The sequence below is a fragment of the Gymnodraco acuticeps genome, unplaced genomic scaffold (genome assembly GCF_902827175.1).
Source record: "Gymnodraco acuticeps unplaced genomic scaffold, fGymAcu1.1, whole genome shotgun sequence".
Classification (NCBI taxonomy): Eukaryota; Metazoa; Chordata; class Actinopteri; order Perciformes; family Bathydraconidae; genus Gymnodraco; species Gymnodraco acuticeps.
The window spans coordinates 898531-917589 of record NW_022989949.1 but is presented as its reverse complement, the minus strand read 5'-3'; the positions used below and the strand labels follow the sequence as shown (position 1 = coordinate 917589).

General features: G+C 43.1%; 1 protein-coding gene across 3 annotated transcripts in view; it reads left to right on the top strand.

The window, feature by feature from the left end:
* The window catches only part of nrxn2b (neurexin 2b), a 637678-nt gene extending 632757 nt beyond the window's left edge, over positions 1–4921 (top strand). For all 3 annotated transcript variants that reach the window (XM_034210531.1, XM_034210529.1, XM_034210530.1), the window contains one exon: positions 1927–4921. In XM_034210531.1, the coding sequence (XP_034066422.1) occupies positions 1927–2819 (893 nt within the window). In that variant the 3' untranslated portion in view covers positions 2820–4921. The remainder of the gene's footprint in view (positions 1–1926) is intronic.
* The last annotated feature ends 14138 nt before the right edge of the window (positions 4922–19059 follow it).

Below are 19059 nucleotides of genomic sequence, written 5' to 3'. Positions count from 1 at the left end.
AGAGGTAATTGGGGGGCTGCATGTAGAGAGCTTGAAATTGCACTTGCGGCATCTCTACCATTTTCACAGATAGTACAGATAGTGACACCACCGTCTTCCATTACCTTCAGTCATATGTACATACTGTATCTCTGAGGAATATCTAGCAGGTGCCCTACAGTTAATATTATCTTCTCCTGTGACAAGTTATCTCGTAGATTTGTAGGAATGCACAAAACTAGTCAAATGTGACACCGCTCACTGCTGTCCTCTCAGCCTTCAAGGTGAAACTCAGCCTTCACACACAGAAAGAAAGGAAATATAATGGAGAGAAATAACTTGAGCATTGCCATGGAAACTAGAAGGGTTGAAGAATAATGTTTTTTTCCCGTTTTCACATTTTGCTTCATTTCAAGGCCTGTTTCTGTGTGTTGTTAAATGCTGCTGTGTTTAGAGGCTTGGTTAACCCAGCACATTGCCCTTTGTAACAAAGCCTTTGCCATTCTCTGAGTGAAAATGTATGGTTGTGTAACTGACTGAGGTTTGAGGGGGCTTGAGCGTTGCTGAGCTGACAAGGTCATGGGGGAGTTATTCCAAACCCACCCCCCCCTTAAAAAACAACCCATAATCCAACCCTAACTCTGATTTACCTCATCAAATGAACAAAAAGCCACAGTCATGATTTTATGCTAGTGATGTTGGCCTTTACTTGGTCATGTTTTGCTGTTACCTTCCCCTTTTCTAACCCAAGGATGTTCAATAATCTACCCCCCCCCCCCCCCCCCCCCCTCCTGCCATGTTTTCAAATGTTTCCTTGACTGTTAACCTAACCTAACTAATATGCTAGACTTGACAGTAAAATGTAGTGTATAACCTGATATTCTGCCATGTTCTTTTAACATACTCCCAATATGTTTAACCCTTAACTCCAGCTGTGTAACTTTTATAAGTAATAATGTTATACACCCAATAATTATTTAATTTGGGTGTCCGTATCACAGTGGGCTCAAATCAGATGACGTAACTGAAGCTTGACAACTAATTCTGGCTCATTAAGACTAACTGTTGACTTGTGTTGGTGGCTGCTCACTGTTACTGTGCTGTTGGGAGGGAGGGGGGGGCGTCAATGTGTAACCTCTCTCAGTGCTGTAGTGTGTGCTGAGAGCTGGGTTAGGAATGAGGGGCAGCAGTTTCCTGCAGCAGCTCCTGAAGGCTAGCATACAGATTAAGCTAATTATAAATGAGCCGTAGAAACCCCCATGCCCAAAGGGGGAACTGGGATTGAGCCCATTCTTCATGAGAATTCTGAAATAAGCAAGAATGAATTATTCAAATGTCTTAACGTGAGGATTATTTATCACCTATTACAAAATAATCAAATAAAGAGGAGAGGAGGTAACGACTGGGTGGGGGGGGGGGGTTGTTAATCACTATCCGAGAACAATCTTACACAGCTTTCTTTTTGTAATTTTTTTTTCATGCAAAAATCATGCGGCCAATTTGTTGATGTAAGTGACCTGAACCTCGTGGTTTGCTATCTTATTTAACCAATCACAGCAAGACACTGAGCGCTAGTGCAGTCAGCATAGGTTAGCCTAGCGTTAGCAGTGAAGAATAGGCTGTGTAGAGTGATGTTAAGTTGTTCAGTGTAATATGTAGTCTACTTGTATCCTGTGTTAGTCATATAGCATGTAGGTCTATGCAGCATAGGTCAGGACAGGTGCAGCTTTATGTCTGACAGATAGTATTTATTCAGCTCAGAGTTAGTCAGCATATTACCTTTTTAAATAGAACAGACTAAACTTATAAACCTAACCTGATGTAAAGTGTTAGTGCTGTTCTAATTCTGGTGTTCATTAAAGTGTTCTTCTTCTGTTCATCTGGTGGTGGGCTCTCACCCCGGCGGTCTCTAACACTCTGTTTCTCGTTGTCTCTTTCTTGTCCTAGGAGGTGAATTAGTGTTGCCCATAATAACGGTGGACTCCTTAGCCCCCCCATCCATCGCCACACGCTACCCAGTAATCCCCCCACCCCCCACCACCTACCGCCCTTTCCTCACCTTGCTCGAAACCACCAAAGAGTCCTTCCCCCTGCCAAACGGCCGGCCCCCCTGCTCCCTGGACCAGGAGGACTGCGGGGAGACCATCGAGGTGTCGGCGTACGGCTCGGGGGAGATGACCGAGTCTGATGACGAGGACTATTACAAAAACTCCCCCCTGGTCACCGACAGGACTGTCCTCCCCCCTCCCCCAGGTGTGGAGGGCAGTGTCCAGAACCCCCGGGACCGCCATTTCTCCCGCTCGCCCAACTCCCACCGCCCCCCCCTGTACTCCACCCCCACAGCCAACCCCGAGCAGCTCAGCCCCCACATCAAGCCGGCTGCCGGCGGCAGCAGCAGCAGCAACAACAAGATTCCCGCTGGGAAACTGAACACCCGGGACCAGGTGCTGCTGCCGCCGGCCCACCCCTCCTCAGACCCGGGACACCGCAGAGTCCCAGGAATAACATACCCACCCAATTTCCCCCATGTTCCCACTCCAGACCCCACGTCTCCTGAGCGGGGGCTCCCGGGCGCCGTGGAGGTGCAGCAGTCCAGCAGCACCACGGGGATGGTGGTGGGCATCGTGGCCGCCGCCGCCCTCTGCATCCTCATCCTGCTCTACGCTATGTACAAGTACCGCAACCGCGACGAGGGGTCCTACCAGGTGGACCAGAGCCGCAACTACATCAGTAACTCAGCCACGCAGAGCAACGGAGCGCTGGTGAAGGAGAAACAGCCCAGCACTGCCAAGACGGTCACCAAGAACAAGAAGAACAAAGACAAAGAGTACTACGTCTGAGAGCCGCCGCGACACACAGAGACAGACAGCAGCTGCACCTAGAGAAGGGAGGAGACCAGAGAGAGGAGGGGGAGAGAAAGGCAAACAGAACAGAGGGTCATTCATTTCCTACTCAGTATTGTCTGGTGGCCATACATTACCTATTCAAGTCTAATCAGAGGGAGGCAGCAGGTGACATCATGCTTCTGCTCCAGCATCTCTTAGATTGATTTACTTCTTATTAAATGTTAACCACGGGGTGGAATTAAGGAAAGGCCTCACATCTCCACACATACTGTGCCAACGACCATGTACCAAATGCTGATAAAACAGTGATTTATGTCTCAGCACATGACAGGTTCATTAATATCTAGAGTACTGTAGAAAGCACCACCATCAGTATTTGTGTCATGGTCTGTCCGTCATTTTGAGGCGAGCTCGAGTTCCCCTCCGACAGTATCAACATCTTATTTTCCACCTGTTTGAATGAGTAACTCGACATGGCTCTGTAAAATCAATATACTGCCAGCTTACAGGAACATCGTGTCAAACCCAGCTCCCCCTCTGGAAGTGTTCCACGTCTCTGATCTCTTACCTCCCGTCGCATCTCTCTCTCTCTCTCTCTTCCTCTCGTCGGATCGTGCGCTCTGTTTCTCTCCTCGTCCGGTGCTCAGCGGCCGATGCAACGTAAACTCTGCCGTGTTTCAAGCATGTAGTATTCATTTACGAAAAAGAGATAAAAACTGTTTTTCTTTCTGTGGAGTTTAAAAAAACAAAAAATACGATGATTGATGATCATAACAACGTTAAACGTAGCAATTATGTGAGATACCACCGCTCCAACATACCGGATGCTAACTTGTACGTTTAGCCGCCAAAAACTTGTTGAGGCCAACCCCCTTGGTCGTCCTTTGTTCCAGCAGATCTGTGTCATGTGTTTCGAGGCTCCGAGGCGCCTCCTAGTGGGCCAGAAGAGAAACTGTGTCACGTCCTTACTAATAACCGAAAAACTGAAAAAACTGAAAAAACCTCCAGCAGTCAAGATGAACTCTGTTCTATATCATTATAATTATATGTATAGACGTTGCAGAAACTATGGACCTAAAGCTTGAGCGAGTGGAAAGGAGAGTACGCTGTTAATGCACAGCAAGACAGACTTTAGGATTTGTGACGTCAGAACAGTAACACAGCCCCCCCCCCCCCCCCCCTCATGAACAGTACGGCTGATGCAGCCATGCTGCAAGACTCCGTCACTTTGGTTTGCTCTTTTCTTTTTTATTTGAGTCTCTGGTGACATGAGACATTTTAGGGAAATTCCTAATCAATTCTTGCTGGAGTTCTGCTGAGGAGAGACATACCTTGCAGCTGAAGAAGCGACTGTGTCTTCCCCCCCCCCCCCCCCCCCCCCCCCAGCCTGTCTGGACTGATGGCAGCCAATGGGCAAAGCAAACTCTGTGGGAAGAGCACACAAACGGCAGTTCCCTGGAAGATGTACAGCAGAACTCTAGTATTCCAATTTTCTCAACTCTATTAAAAAAGAAAACTGTACCATGAAAAGAAAAGAAAAACCCTGAAAAAAGTTTGTGAAATGTCTAAATATTTGACTCTCATCCCATTACTAAGAGAAGTGTGTTTCCCCTACTATCATTCCTGTTTGGAGAAAAAAATTACTATGATTCTGGGAAACTGAAATGTCTATGTATTTTCTTTTGGTAATTGAGCAAATGTGATTTGGATTATGAAATGAAACCATGAATTCTCCTTTTATTCCATCTGTCATCCTCGATCGAATTTTTCGTCCTGCATCTATTCCTTTTTCTCTGTATGACACATCGTATGTCCCCATACCGTGTGGAACAAGGCTCTGTCCATCCTTCATGTCTTTTTTTGATTTCTTTTATATCTAATTCTGTCTTCACGGCCAGAGACGAGATGGAAGCCATTTCATTTGACAGGCTCCATCAATTCACTGTCCTGCCACGTTCGTCTGGTTTCTCCATCCCCAGCATACTCCTCCCAGTATCTTCCTGTTCTTTCTAAATGTTATTGTAAAGTGTTCCAGTGAGATGACTCTAAATATGTGTACATTAACAGAGGGAATACACTTGGTTATATACTTCTTACTCCCTGTGTCGCGTGGTCTCTTTATCGTGTGAGTGGACAGTTACAAAAAGCAAACTCAACCCACCAAATCTGGGTTACACTTAGTTTACAAACTGCAGGTTGAAGCTACTATATGTGCAGTTTGATCATTTGGCTTGGGGAGTTAACAATAGTCTAATCTGTGCTGGGAAAGATGTTTGCTCACCAGCGTTATTTAATCAAGCTAAATTCTAAAGTGTTTTTAAAATGTTAAATGAACTCGAAGATCGGATTCCTAACCATATGTTGTTTTAGTTTGAAGACCTCTAAGATAATGGACAATTAAACCTTTACAACTTGCTGGAACTAATTGAATTAAGTATTCATTTACTTTATGGTAGACAGTAATTCTGCAGTTTGAGACTTATACAAAGTGCTAGTGGTGAATATGTATTATCACTTACCCAAAGCGAGAGGCCTGGGACTTGCTGCCGTCTGAATTGAAACAATGGAAACAGGTATCTGCTAAACTGTCGTGCTGCGAACAGACTTCCTGTATAGTTTATTTAAAGCTACAGTGGCAGAAGGCCGTCTTTGTTCAAGAGCCAGGGTGTTGCTTGTCTTCAACACTCCTGACTTCACATCATCTATGTTTTACAGGTGTTGCTTGGCACACAGGAATAAATATATAAACCATGATACACGCATCACATATTTAGATCCTCCTAACGAAGACATTTCAACACCTCAAACTTTATTTCTTGCACTTAATTTGTGTGTGAAAAGAATCCGCAGTACCTACTTTTAGCTAAACAGACTATAAGAGTGCCACGTGGAATATGTGGACATGGATTTAAACACGGCTAAATCATTGTGTTACAAAATAAAGAAAAGAATCATTCCAGTAGAATCCTCAAAGCTCCCCAACAGGAACAAGATGCAGCTACAGAGACTCCTGTTGCTGACTGATTCACAGGTGAGTGCTGACGTTTCAGTGGTGAGTACTGTCATGGCTAGATGATAAATAATATCAAACATTAATTTAAAAGTCCCCTATTACACTGTTTTTCATCAATATATTAGAGGTCTCAGATATATACAAAACATGTCTCTGAAGTGTTTGGCTCCAAACACCACACAGATCATTGCAGCATTACCCATAATCCCCTCTGTTTCAGCCCTGTTTCCAAAGTGCTGATTCTCTGTCTGTTACTTTAGATGAAAATAAGGAGCCCCTCCCCACGCCCCTCTGAGAGACATTTGGTTACAAAGAACCCAATGGTGCTCTAGAGGAGATTCAGGTGATAAGGGGGGCTAATGGTTACACAAGACAAAACATTGTTAGGAGATCATAAAGTGGCCAAAATCTGATCAGCTCATTTTCAGACAGGTTTTTATAGAAATGGATCAGGACAAAAAGAGAGAATCTTTTTCCCTGAAACTTTCAGAGTCTCTTTCCACAGAGGGGACACATGTTGATGTATAAAAGACATGAAGAAGTTGATTTTGCATAATGGGTGACTTTAAATAATGTATTATTTAGGCTTCTTTCTAAAATATGTAATTTACTTGTAAAACTGGAGGCAGTCAAAGTATTTTCTCTGCAGTTGAGGTAAACACAGAACACATTTGGAGAACATAATGGACTGAACACATTTGACAAACTTCAGCAATATCATTTGGAATCTGTTGGTTGGGATTAAGATGTGAGAATAGGAGTTTCTTTCCAGTGACACAGGCCAATTTGACCTACTTAAAAATGATCTGCAATGGCTTACCATACACAATAGACGTTTCCTTTTGGTTGGCAGAGGCTGCTGAAGGAGAAGCCGTGTGAAGTGGACTGCACCAGCACATCAGCATCTCCTGTGAAAAGAGACAGGGTTAGCCATCTTGGTCTAACATCCCAGTATCAAAAAGCAGACATGTTTACTTGTTGGCAATAAAAAAAGTCGTTGCTATACTATGACCTTTTCTAATATTTCCTACGTACTATACTATGGTTTCATTTATTATATTTTCCACATACAATAATAACATATATGACAGTAAGTAGTATGTATAGGCTACTTTTCCACACACACAGTTAGACATTTATTCTGAGACATAGGCTACTATCTTTGACTATGAATATTCAGATCGGATTTTTTTGACACGCTGTACTATAATAATAATAATACATTTGATTTATATAGCACACTTTAAAAACAACGTCATCTCAAGGTGCTTCACAAAGCTATGTATATACTATGTTGTTTTTTACATATTTCCGACATCCTATACTATGTCGTTTTTCTGATATTTTCGACATACTATACTATTAATCTTTTTCAGATTTTCGACATTTCGTGAGAACGATGTCGTTTTTACACCTCCAAAGGTTCGATAAGTTTGAATATCCTGACAATCCTTAGATAGAATATCTTGAAATGTGTTACACACACTCATGGTCCATTTTATGGTTATTTGTCCAATTTCTTGGTTTATGACCAAATACCTGCAATAATAATGAATCTCTCACCGGCCTCAGTTGTGATCAGTGCTATTCAGCAAATATTAGTAAGCTAACACCAAGATGGTAGATGTGGTTAACACTTTTACTAGCTTGATGTCAACATAGCTTCGTCTCTATGAACACTAACCCAACACAAAACATTGGCACTTAGCCCCAACAGCAGGAGTTCTGTGCAGAGTCTAACCGGGAATCATTGAAGCCTAAAGCATATTTATATGGAGATAAAGCTGATCAGTTTGCCAACATTACTTCATATATAGGCTCTTTCAAAATGACCTCAATATTATGGGGATAATGTGTACTGATATGTACTATTTCTTTTCTCACAGTCCAATATCCTGCAAAATATATCCAGGTCACAGTTGTTACAAAAACATTATTTAGGGGATTATGACAAATGTTATCTCAAATGTACTCCCCAAAAAATTCAATACATAATTTGTCAGCCAGCAAGTTCAGCAGCCAGCAGGATATATAGTCTAAGGATTTATATCCTCCTCCATGCAGGACGATTTAGAGCCTTCTTCAGTTCAGGAGTACACACAGTATTAAGGAATGAAGTTGCTTTGGGCTAATTTAAGCTGTGCTTGTAAGGGAAACTTCTGCAGCAATGGAGAGTCAGGACTCAGAGAGACACGAGGAGAGTTGGAGCTTTGATGTCAAACAAAGATGTTTATTACAAGTCAAACGGCCGGAGAATTCATATCACAAGTCACACAGTCAAAGGCTCTGACTGCACGGGTGCTGGCAAATGATTGATTGTATTATTTGGTTTATTAAACATGGATAACATTTTAAAGTTAAATAAATAGTTTTGTATCATCTTTCATTGTGATCAATGTGAGCAATTTAGTGCCTCCTCTTCCCAAAGAGAGTGATTGTTCTACGATCCAGGTTTAAAAGGTTATGTTTGGGATCCCTCCACACGGATTGACTCATCACACAGAGAGACTGCATCAAGTCTGAGGCTCTGTTTGTATATCTGGAGCTGAGGTTAGAAAAGGTAAGGGGGGAAGATGAACAAGACTCCATTTAGTTTGGAGTTTCCTCCATATTTCATCATCCAATCTTATGATGTACCCTATGGCCGCTTTTCCCGTTTACTGACCAATCTGTCAACTAGTCGCTCTACGATAAGACATCTCAAATATTCCCAGACTGAACTCACACTCCTCCTACAGAGAGAGTTTTTTAACGGGCCTGCTCTGCACTTTATTCACCAAATTAAAAGAAGCCAAACACAAAGCAGTGACACAATTTCCCCACCGGCGGAAAGCTTGGCTGTAAACATGCCGGAGAAGCTGGCTTCTCAGAAATAATACAACATCACTGGTTAGACAATCAGCGATGACAGCATCTCCCTCGCCATGCACATCATCGGCATTGTCTCTGAGTGTGTATCTGTGCAGTATCAGAGAGACAGCTTCAGACTGTTTGTTTGTGAGGAGACGCTCAGATGGGCTGTGAGAGCTTTGGGTGTTTGTGTTTTCAGTGTTTACAAATGTGTGATCATGCACCCTAAGGCGGTGTTTCTGATAGAGGGGGGGTCCCGCAGGAACGTTTTCCCTAAAGACAAGCAGGCAGGCAATCCTCACATTCTGTCATCGAGCCGAGTACACTATGTGTCCACACCGGGGACATCCTGCTGCATTACAAAGAAAACAACACTTAAAGGTCCCCTATTATACTCTATTTCAACAATATATTACAGGTCTCAGATATATACACAACATGTCTCTGAAGTGTTTGGCTGAAACACCAAACAGATTATTGTCCCCTCTGTTTCAGCCCTGTTCCAAAAGTGCTGATTCTCTGTCTGTAGCTTAAATGCTGATGAGCTGCTGCTGGCCACGCCCCTCTGAGAAGGGATTGGTTAAAAGAACACATTAGGCGCTTTCACACCAAGTACTTTGCCGTACTTAGTTCATCAGAACTTAGTTCATCAGAACTCTTTAGTCCGGCCGGAAGTCCCCCGGAGTTGGGGACAAAAAGAGAGAGAGAGGGAGTCTCTTAACACAGAGGGGACACATACAGTATACGTATAAAATACATGAAAAAGTGGATTTTGCATAATCGTGACCGTTAAAAAACTATAAGACTAACACAAAACTGTAAATGTATACTGATAATAAAAATGTATGTCGGTTATCACTGGATTACAAGTGCCGTACACACATTCCTTCAGACTATTTATCGCAATTCAACACAATCTGTTGCAGAAAGCGACAGGAAACGAAGCAATTTGCCAGCAAACACAGGGAACTGCTGGCCAGGGAACTGCGTGGTAAAGCTGGGTAAAGTACATCATTTAAAGAACATGCATTCAACACATTTTACACACAGGTGAGAAACGCTGGATGTTGTTCACAATAAAACAGGATAATAATGCACTGCCATATTTTGTACATGGAGTAACTCTGACAAATCTCTTAGAATACATTCATCGATTATCACATGCAGGGCCTGACACGAATGGTTGACACTTTGCCATTGGCAGCCAATTCTTGGCACAAAATTTAGCGACAAAATCCTGCTAGAGGATCATCCCAAAATAAAATGCTGTATATGTTGCATTAGTGATGTGTCAATGGGACACAGACAATGTTGCATATTATTCATATGATGTAACAGTGGGATAGAAAGTAACAGTTTTAAAAGTTAAATAAAGTAAACAGCATGCTGGCTTAGTGTGTAAGGATATATTACAATTCACAGTCAGTCAGTAACAAGCGCACAGGCCAAATGTCTTGTGTATTTATTTATCTGCATCTAGTTTATTTACTTATCTCATGATATTGCTACTAGATTCCCCAAACATCTGCTGAATTTGCGTAATGTCTATCCACTGCGTATCACATAATTACTCAGTCAGACCGGGGTGTGTTCTGTGAGTAAATGTGTACATGCTCGCCGGCGGGCCTCTAACATATGCTGGACAGTGTGTGTGTGTGTGTGTGTGTGTGTGTGTGTGTGTGTGTGTGTGTGTGTGTGTGTGTGTGTGTGTGTGTGTGTGTGTGTGTGTGTGTGTGTGTGTGTGTGTGTGTGTGTGTGTGTGTGTGTGTGTGTGTGTGTGTGTGTGCCTCTCGGCGTGAATCCCAGCACTCGGCTCCGATCAGCAGCTCTCCAGGAGACAGCTTCTGATAAACGCTCCTCGCCAAGGCGCTCAGTAGGTTGGAGAGGGGGGGTTTGTATGATGACACCCCCACTAATCTGGGATCTGTTCTAGCACCGGGAGGTCCCTCTGGAGCAAAACTCTCCTCTGCACTCCATGTCTTTTTCTCTGCTCTTCACTGTCATTCTCTCATCCTCCCTCCTTCCTTCCTTCACAGAGTGTGTCATGGAGTTTAGACTAATTGACAGCACCTTTTGGGCATGACACAAATAGAGCCTACATTTACAAGTCAAATATGTAAAAAGGGGCACTGAGGAAATGAGTGGGAGCCAGGCAGAGCTGTGAATACAGCAGGAAGGAGGAGAGAGTGAGTCAAATAATGCAAGAAGGTGAACGGGGTAACAAAATGGGGCTGAGAAGGAGCTGGAGAAAATCGAGAACAAGTGTGTGCAGTTTGGACTAGTGTGTTTATGTACAGTATGTGGGTGTAATCGTGTCCGGTTGATGCGTGCAAGTATATGTGTGTTTTATACAGTAGGCGGAATGGGTGTGCCCATGCATGTGTGTATAAAATTTGGTGACATAAGAATTAGTGTGTGTGTGAGAAAGTGATTGTCAATGCAGAGAGATCCAGACTGCAGGCAGAGAGGACGATGATGGATGAACAGGTACTGTAGCTGCCTCCAAATCTACACCTCTGAAATGGAGCCGTACGACACACAACACTTAGACAACAATCGGTCTGTCAGCGGAGTGTGCGCACACACACACCACACACAAACCACACACACTTTTTTTCCTCACTTCAGTTAAAAACACCGTAACTATATTTATTTTCTCTTGGATTTATACGCATTGCATTTGATATTGAGGTAATCCAAAAGTAACGGAAAGTAATCAGAATACATACTTTAACATTGTTGTATTTGGATTACATTTATGATTACTTTTTTCAGGTAATTAGTAATTGTAACGAGTTACATTTATTAAGTAACACAGACACACACACACACACAGTGTGACAGCTGTCTGGGGGGGGAGGAGATATACGTGCAGCTAGACTCCAAAGTCACTCAGCCTCTGAGAGGGGACTGCGTGTTGAGTGCATGGAGAGCCGTCCCTCCCATACTATTGTTGCCCTGTTACCATGGCAACCATCATCCTAACGCTTGTGTGCGTATGTTTGGGGAATGTAAACTGATGTGTTGACCACACCTCACAGCTTCACTCCATAGTGACTCCCAATACACCCCCCACCCACACCTGACCAGATCCCCTAATCACTCACAGTATGAGATTATTCATGGCTTCAGTTATGGGGAACAAATTCAGAACACAGAGTGACTTGGTGCTCATTAAAGGCTATTCCTGATAGGCTCCATTATAGAACGCTCTAATTAAACAGCCGCCGCATTCAAGCAGGCATCCGACGGACCTCCGATCACACAAACCTCCATCACGCTCTTTCTGTGTGTGTGTGTGTGTGTGTGTGTGTGTGTGTGTGTGTGTGTGTGTGTGTGTGTGTGTGTGTGTGTGTGTGTGTGTGTGTGTGTGTGTGTGTGTGTGTGTGTGTGTGTGTGTGTGTGTGTGTGTGTGTGTGTGTGTGTCAGGATGGTGTAAATGCACGAGTTAATGAAATGCATTGGATCTAAGGTGAGGGTGTTTAGGAACAGAATGATGAGCTACACTGTTTGGGTACAACGAGCTGTTGTCAGCGATGACAATTAGCTCCATCAATGATAATGATGTGTAATGTGAGTAACCCACCAATTAGAAATAAGAGCTTTTGAGGCCACGATTATGTTTTGTGACCTTATATTTATAGCAAATATAGGTGTTCAACATTAGCATGACACAGATGTATTAATATTAGGGCTGTCAATTGAACGCGTTAATAACACGTTAACGCAAAAAAAAATTAACGCCACTAATTATTTTAACGCGATTAACGCATGTGTATTTTTTTTCCTCCGCCGCCCCGTAGTTTCAGAGCGCATCGAGTTTAAAATACCATCTACAAGCTGATGCTGACAGCCCCGCTCCTGCTGCCTGCTTGTGGCAGACCACACTTCCACGCTCACCGGCAGGCCCTGACTGGCTGTTGGGAGGACCGGGAGGGTGTGTGTATGTGTGGCCCGAGCGAGCGAGAGAGACCTTCCGTGCATTGTTGTTGTTAGCATCTGGTGCTAGCTAGCTGCGCTAACGGATATAAGGAGCTGTTTAAATGAAAACAGAGGAGTGACATTTCGCCACAACTGCGCCGAGCACTTGACTTTATGCAGGAAGCCAGACAGTGGGACATTGTACGAGAAGTCAGCACACTCAGCACGGATAGTGCGCAACATGATTGCAGCGTCCAGGCAGCTCCCGTTCGAGCATATGCCTTGAGTTGCACATAGCTCCAACGATCCATCACACACAAAACACACACACACACACACACACACACACACACACACACACACACACACCAGTTGTATTGTATTATTGAATGAGAGAGGTTCCAGGTTGAATTGAGGCGAATATTTGTAATGTTCAGAGGTTATTGTGTTTAATATTCATGAGAATATTTGTCATTGTTCAAATGATAATAAACATTAGCATAAAGCATATTTGTCCACTCATATGTTGATAAGAGTATTAAAAACTTGAAAAATATTCCTCCAAGGTACATTTAGAACAGATAAAAAATGTGCGATTAATCGCGATTAACTATGGACAATCATGCGATTAATCGCGATTAAATATTTTAATCGACTGACAGCCCTAATTAATATACATTAAATAATCCCCTAAGAATTAATGAAACAGGTTCTGTAAACTGTGATCAAGTATTTATTTAAATAAATAAACAAACAAAAATATAACATTTTGTCTGAATCTTTACAAATCCTAAGTGAAAGGTTTAAGGACATGGAGCGGTTGATGCTGAGTGCAGGACATAGTTACCGTTCAGTACGAATCAAATTGTATTTAGGACCAAAAGAGTCCATGTGCCCACACCTCACACTCTTTCTATGTGTTGATCATAGAAGTGTTTTAATATATACATGTATTCCTTGCACCTGTCTCTGGAAGCATGTGTGATCATGTATACAGGGCTATTCAACTGGCGGCCCGCGGGCCAAATCCGGCCCCCGGGTGATATTTACTGGCCCTTTGAGTATAATGTTAAAAAGTTTAAAAAAAAAAAAAGTTAATTTAAAAAAAAAAATTTATTTAAATATTATTTTTTTTGGACCAGAGTGCCTTTATTCCTGAGAGGGTAGGGCTGTGCGATTATGGCAAAAATCATAATCACGATGATTTGGGTCAATAATTGATATCACGATTATTTTGACGATTATTCATTGACCATTTATTGTTTATACTTTAAAACAAATAATATTTTACCAATAAACAAGATCAACAAATATGTTGGAGCGCACTTCCAAAACCATACTAAACATATATTATTAATATGATAAATAAAAATAAATTAGACCAAAATAAATGAAATCAAACATGTTGCAGTGCACTGTCAGAACCTACTGAAAACTCCTTAACATATAGCCAACATTTTGGTAAAACATATTCAACATATTCCACTCAGTTAAACGTTGAAGGCTGGCCAACCGTCATGGTCCAGAAGTAACAGGAAATAAATGTTGAACTACAATTTAAGACCAAATAAAAATGTTAGGCCACCATGGCAAATGCTGGTAGGGCTGCTCGTGTCATCTCTTAAAGATTGTTCGCTAGAAACACCAGCCTGTTTACATGGTCTGGTTTCAGAGATGAGCGCAGGCAGGTGACAATATTGCCACCTGTACTGAAGACCCTCAGCCACGCCCCGACACATGGGGTGACGCCGGCCAATCACAAAGCTTTGATGCGTTCAAGTGCATTATTCTGGCACAGGAAGATTATGTTACAGGACATTAACGATAAAACAGAATATTGTTGTTCTATGTTTAGACACATCTCGCGATCGACTGGTTGGGCACCCCTGGGCTAGACCATAGGTCTGTTGTGGTAGCAAAGTAGTCAGCTGAAGCCACATCTCTCTCAACTTCCCCACGGCATTTGTCATATAGCGCAGGCAGCGTAGCCGCAAACCTGCTGAAATAATACCGAGACGGCATCGCGTAACGCTTGTCCAACGTGTTGACAAGTTGCTTAAAGCCCTGGTTGCTAACGGAGCGTCCACACAGCAGCGTGCGTTGACGCTTGGAGGTGGGCGTATCTGAAGCTTGGGGATTTTTTGCGAGCAACACGACCAACAACCAATCACATGAATCTCCCGCCCCCGACATACAAAGCAATAGCAATGTTAAAACGAAGTAAACTGGATATAAAATCCCCAAACAGGCGAAAACCTACCAGTTTCACCCACTGTCTCTGCCACCTCCCTCCATGCCTCGCTCCTCCGGTTTGTATCCCGGTAGATGAACAGAGACTGATCATACAGCACCGGGTGATTCCCTACCGCTACAATGAATTTTCCCTCAATTTTTTTTAATATGAGGAAATGACCTGCGTAGTCTCTCCCAGCATACACGCGGTTTGATTGGCTAGCGATTGTACTGGCAGATTTGAATAAACGGGATTTCATTGGCTGACGCCTCCGTCGAGGCGTCAAAAGTTGAACATTGCTCAACTTTTGACGCCAGCTACGCCAGCAACGCTCCACGTCGCTTCCCAAAATGCAGTTCGGCTAAAAGTGACGTCACCCCATTCAAAGTGAATGGGCAGAAGCGTTGGAAGCTTCAACGCACGCCGCTGTGTGGACGGGCCGTAACAGTGCTAACTGGGCACATATCTTTAGCGATGTGAAATGTAATGGCACCTGTAATATCTCTGTGTCTGCGAGCTCGTCGCGTAGGCCGTTGCTCTGTACAATGCGTCCAGAATCGATGACTGTGATGATGTGGTGGATGAAGTCGAGCGGGCATCTGCTTTTTGTTGTATTATTGCCTGGTCGTATTGCACTTTGTGGTTGTATTTCAGGTGATTAAAGAGATTGGTTGTGTTAGCGTGTGGTGCCAACACAACCTGGTAACAAATCCTGCACTGTACTTTGTTTTGCTCCACGTCGGACTCCTGAAAGCCAAAGTACTTCCAAATAGTGGAAATAGTTTTACCCTTCTTTTTAACGAGTTGCTGCTCTTGATCTGACATCTTCGCTCGGCTGAACACTCACAACACATGTCACTCCCACGTGACCGAGTGGGCTTTTAGGGAGGGGCGAAAGCGCACCCAGCAAAAATAATCGTATTTTGTCAATTATGCTGTTTTCATATAATCGTCGCAAGCCATAATCGTAATCGCGATTAAAATACGATTAATTGCACAGCCCTATGAGAGGGTGTTACATTGAGAGATAGAGGGGAAGACATTGCCTGAAAACTTTGGCGGGCTCGGGTTTCGAACCCACCTACTACCAACTCCTGTCATTTATTGCGTCTCTGCGTGCGTCCTCGCGGCTCGCGCTGCCCTTCACTACAAGCTCGTGCACCTTCGACGGTTTCGCGCCAATGGAACGATTTATCAAACCTGGTCAGCATAGTTGGATATCAAAATGTCTCTTTCTACGTTAAAAAAACGAAAGGTTGACACCGAAAACCGGCAATTCAACAGCGAGTGGAAAGAGAAGTACTTGTGTGTAAATGTCAGTGGGAGGCCCGTGTGTTTAATCTGTAATGAGTGTTTATCGGTGTGTAAAGAGTAAAACTTGAGAAGGCATTTTAAGACAGCTCACGCTAACTTTGACGCCACTTTTCCAGCGGGCTCTGATGCTCGCCGCCCGAAGATTTTGGGGCTAACTTCGTGCTATGACCAAAGACGTAGCTCCCTGTTTCGGGCTTGCACTGACCAAGAGAGAGCTACCGCAGCGTCCCTACGAGTGGCCTGGATATTAGGCAAAAAGAAAAGGCCTTTTACGGATGCAGAGACAGTCAAAGAGTGTATGCTTGCATCAATTGAGGAAGTGGTTGCAGATGAGAAAATCAGAAAAAGCGTTATTGACTCAATTAAGAACATTCCGATTCCTGACACGTCAACATCAAGGAGAGTGGAGACCCTTGTATCGGACGTTTTTGAGATTCTCTTGGACAAACTGAGAAAGGCGGAGGTTATGTCGCTAGCTGTTGATGAATCCACTGGCAGCAGCGATGTTGCACAGCTGTGCCTCTATGTTAGATTATTTGATGGTGAGTGCTTTCGGGAGGATCTACTTGGATTAATTCCTTTGGATGGACACACGACCGGTGAGGTGATGTTCCACAAAGTGGTTTCGTTTTTCAAGGAGCACAAGTTGGGATAGGATCGTATTAACATGCTTGTAACGGATGGGGCCCCTGCGATGTCGGGCCGAACACAGGGACTGTCCGCTAGGCTGGCAGATGTGGCTCCACAGCTGAGATCGATGCATTGCCTCATCCACCAAAGCCTCCTCTGCGCAAAACTGAGTGGTGAGTTAAAAAACACAATGGACTAAACACGATTATTAACTTTATTCGTTGTAACTCCAGTTTACAGCACCGCCTTTTCCGCCAGATGTTGTCAGACATGTCAGCTCAATATAATGATTTGCTCATGCACAGTGCCATTAGATGGCTAAGCAAAGGAAACGTCTTGAAACGATTTTGTGAACTTAAGGAGATCATGGCGTTTCTCCGCAATTCAAAAATAAAAAAGCCAACGCCTTTCTGTGTCTGATAGAGAATGATGAGTTTTACGCTGCTGTTTGCTTTTTGAGCAACATTTTCCAACATCTGAACCAACTCAATTTGGAGCTGCAGGGCAGAGATAAAATGGTTACACAACTTGTGGAGAGACTCCATGCGTTTCAAAAAAAGCTCACACTTTTTTTTGCGGATTTATGTCCAGGCAAAATGCTCCATTTTCCAACACTGCGCACTGCAGGTTTACAAATAACAGAGGTGATGACTGGATTTATGGACGCATTGAAAACCAACTTTGCCGCAAGGTTTGAACATTTCAGTCTCCTGACTGAAGTGATGAGATTTGTGAAGGACCCTTTCTCTGTGAATGTAGAGGGGGAGTTTGCACTGAAAGCAAAGGAGCTGATTGTGACATTAAATGAGGCGTCTTTACAACTCGAACTCATTGACATTCAGTCATCAGATGACCTGTAAAGCACCCAGATATTGTTCTAAACTGTATTAAAGTAAACAGGTATTATCTTGAACTGTATTGAAGTGAACATGTATTATTTGGGACTGTTTAAAGTAATCCTATATATCTAAACCTTCTTACTTACACTCCATGACCCAGAGACCCTGACACACACACATACACCTACTGTCTCCATGCAGCACACACACATAAACTCCTTAACCCAGATATCAGCAACACACACACATATGCCTCTGCTTATCAGCATGCACACACACACACATACACTTTCCCTCACTAACACACACACATGTTCTTTTTTCAAGGTTCCTTGCTGGGAATAATCCCAAGCACCAATATATCTGTGTACAATGTTTGATTGTTTTAAAAGAATAGTTTGTGTGAAACCTTCCCTGGGAAATTAAAGGAGTTGGGTCCGGTGGAAGATAAGAAGTGGCTGTCCACCTCAAAAATATATCCATATATACTGTTGTGTAGTCATGCAAAATGCCCCCTGTTTCTGACTGGCTGGTCCCGATACCTGTATCGCACAGCAGTAGAACTGGGAGTCCGGAGTACTCTGTAAACTTGTATTGGTGTTTTTTACCATTAAAATCAGATTATTGTTATAACTTTTATGCCGGTGTGTTGAACTCCCTCTTTTATCAATCTGACCAGGCTCATCTAAAGGACGGCGCGGAGCAGAGGTGGGCTTTAAGCCACCACTATTGTGTTTGCTCCTACACCTGCGACAGTCATTTCAGCTGGCAGGTTCTGAAAAGTTCTGGACTCATGAAGTCAGCCACGAGAAATTCCCTCGTTCAAGGGGTCTTGCACTTTTTGTCCTCACAATGTTTGGCTCGACTTACACGTGCGAATCGGCATTCTCACACATGAATGCCATAAAAACTAATAATCGCGCATCCCTCTCCGACCAGCATCTGCATCACTGTATGCGTATTGCCATGACAACGTATACTCCCGACTTCCCTGCTCTTGCTAAATCGAAAAAATGCCATTTCTCTCATTAGATGGCACATATCTGCCAAGTTGGTTGCATACAGTTATCACTATGTTAATCAAAAAAGGTTTGAGTTTTAAAAGGCTGTGTGTTGTGGTTTGGTAATTAATACAAGTCTTTTGATAATTGTTTTTGCTTTTAATTAAGCAATTGATGTGGTATGGCTCACTTGTCTTTATTGTTATTATACCATAATATGCACTGTTGTTTGTGTATGGCCCTAAATTGCTATTTTGTGTGAATTATTAGATCATGTAATCTAAATCTAATGATGTTGATGGTTATATTAGCTTCACATGTACTGAGTTCTGAACTTGCCATTTATAAAGGCCTTGGGGCTATGTTTGATTTAATTAAACAAAAATATATGCACTCCACTATGCTGTTGTAGTCATTTCATTTCAAACCTTTA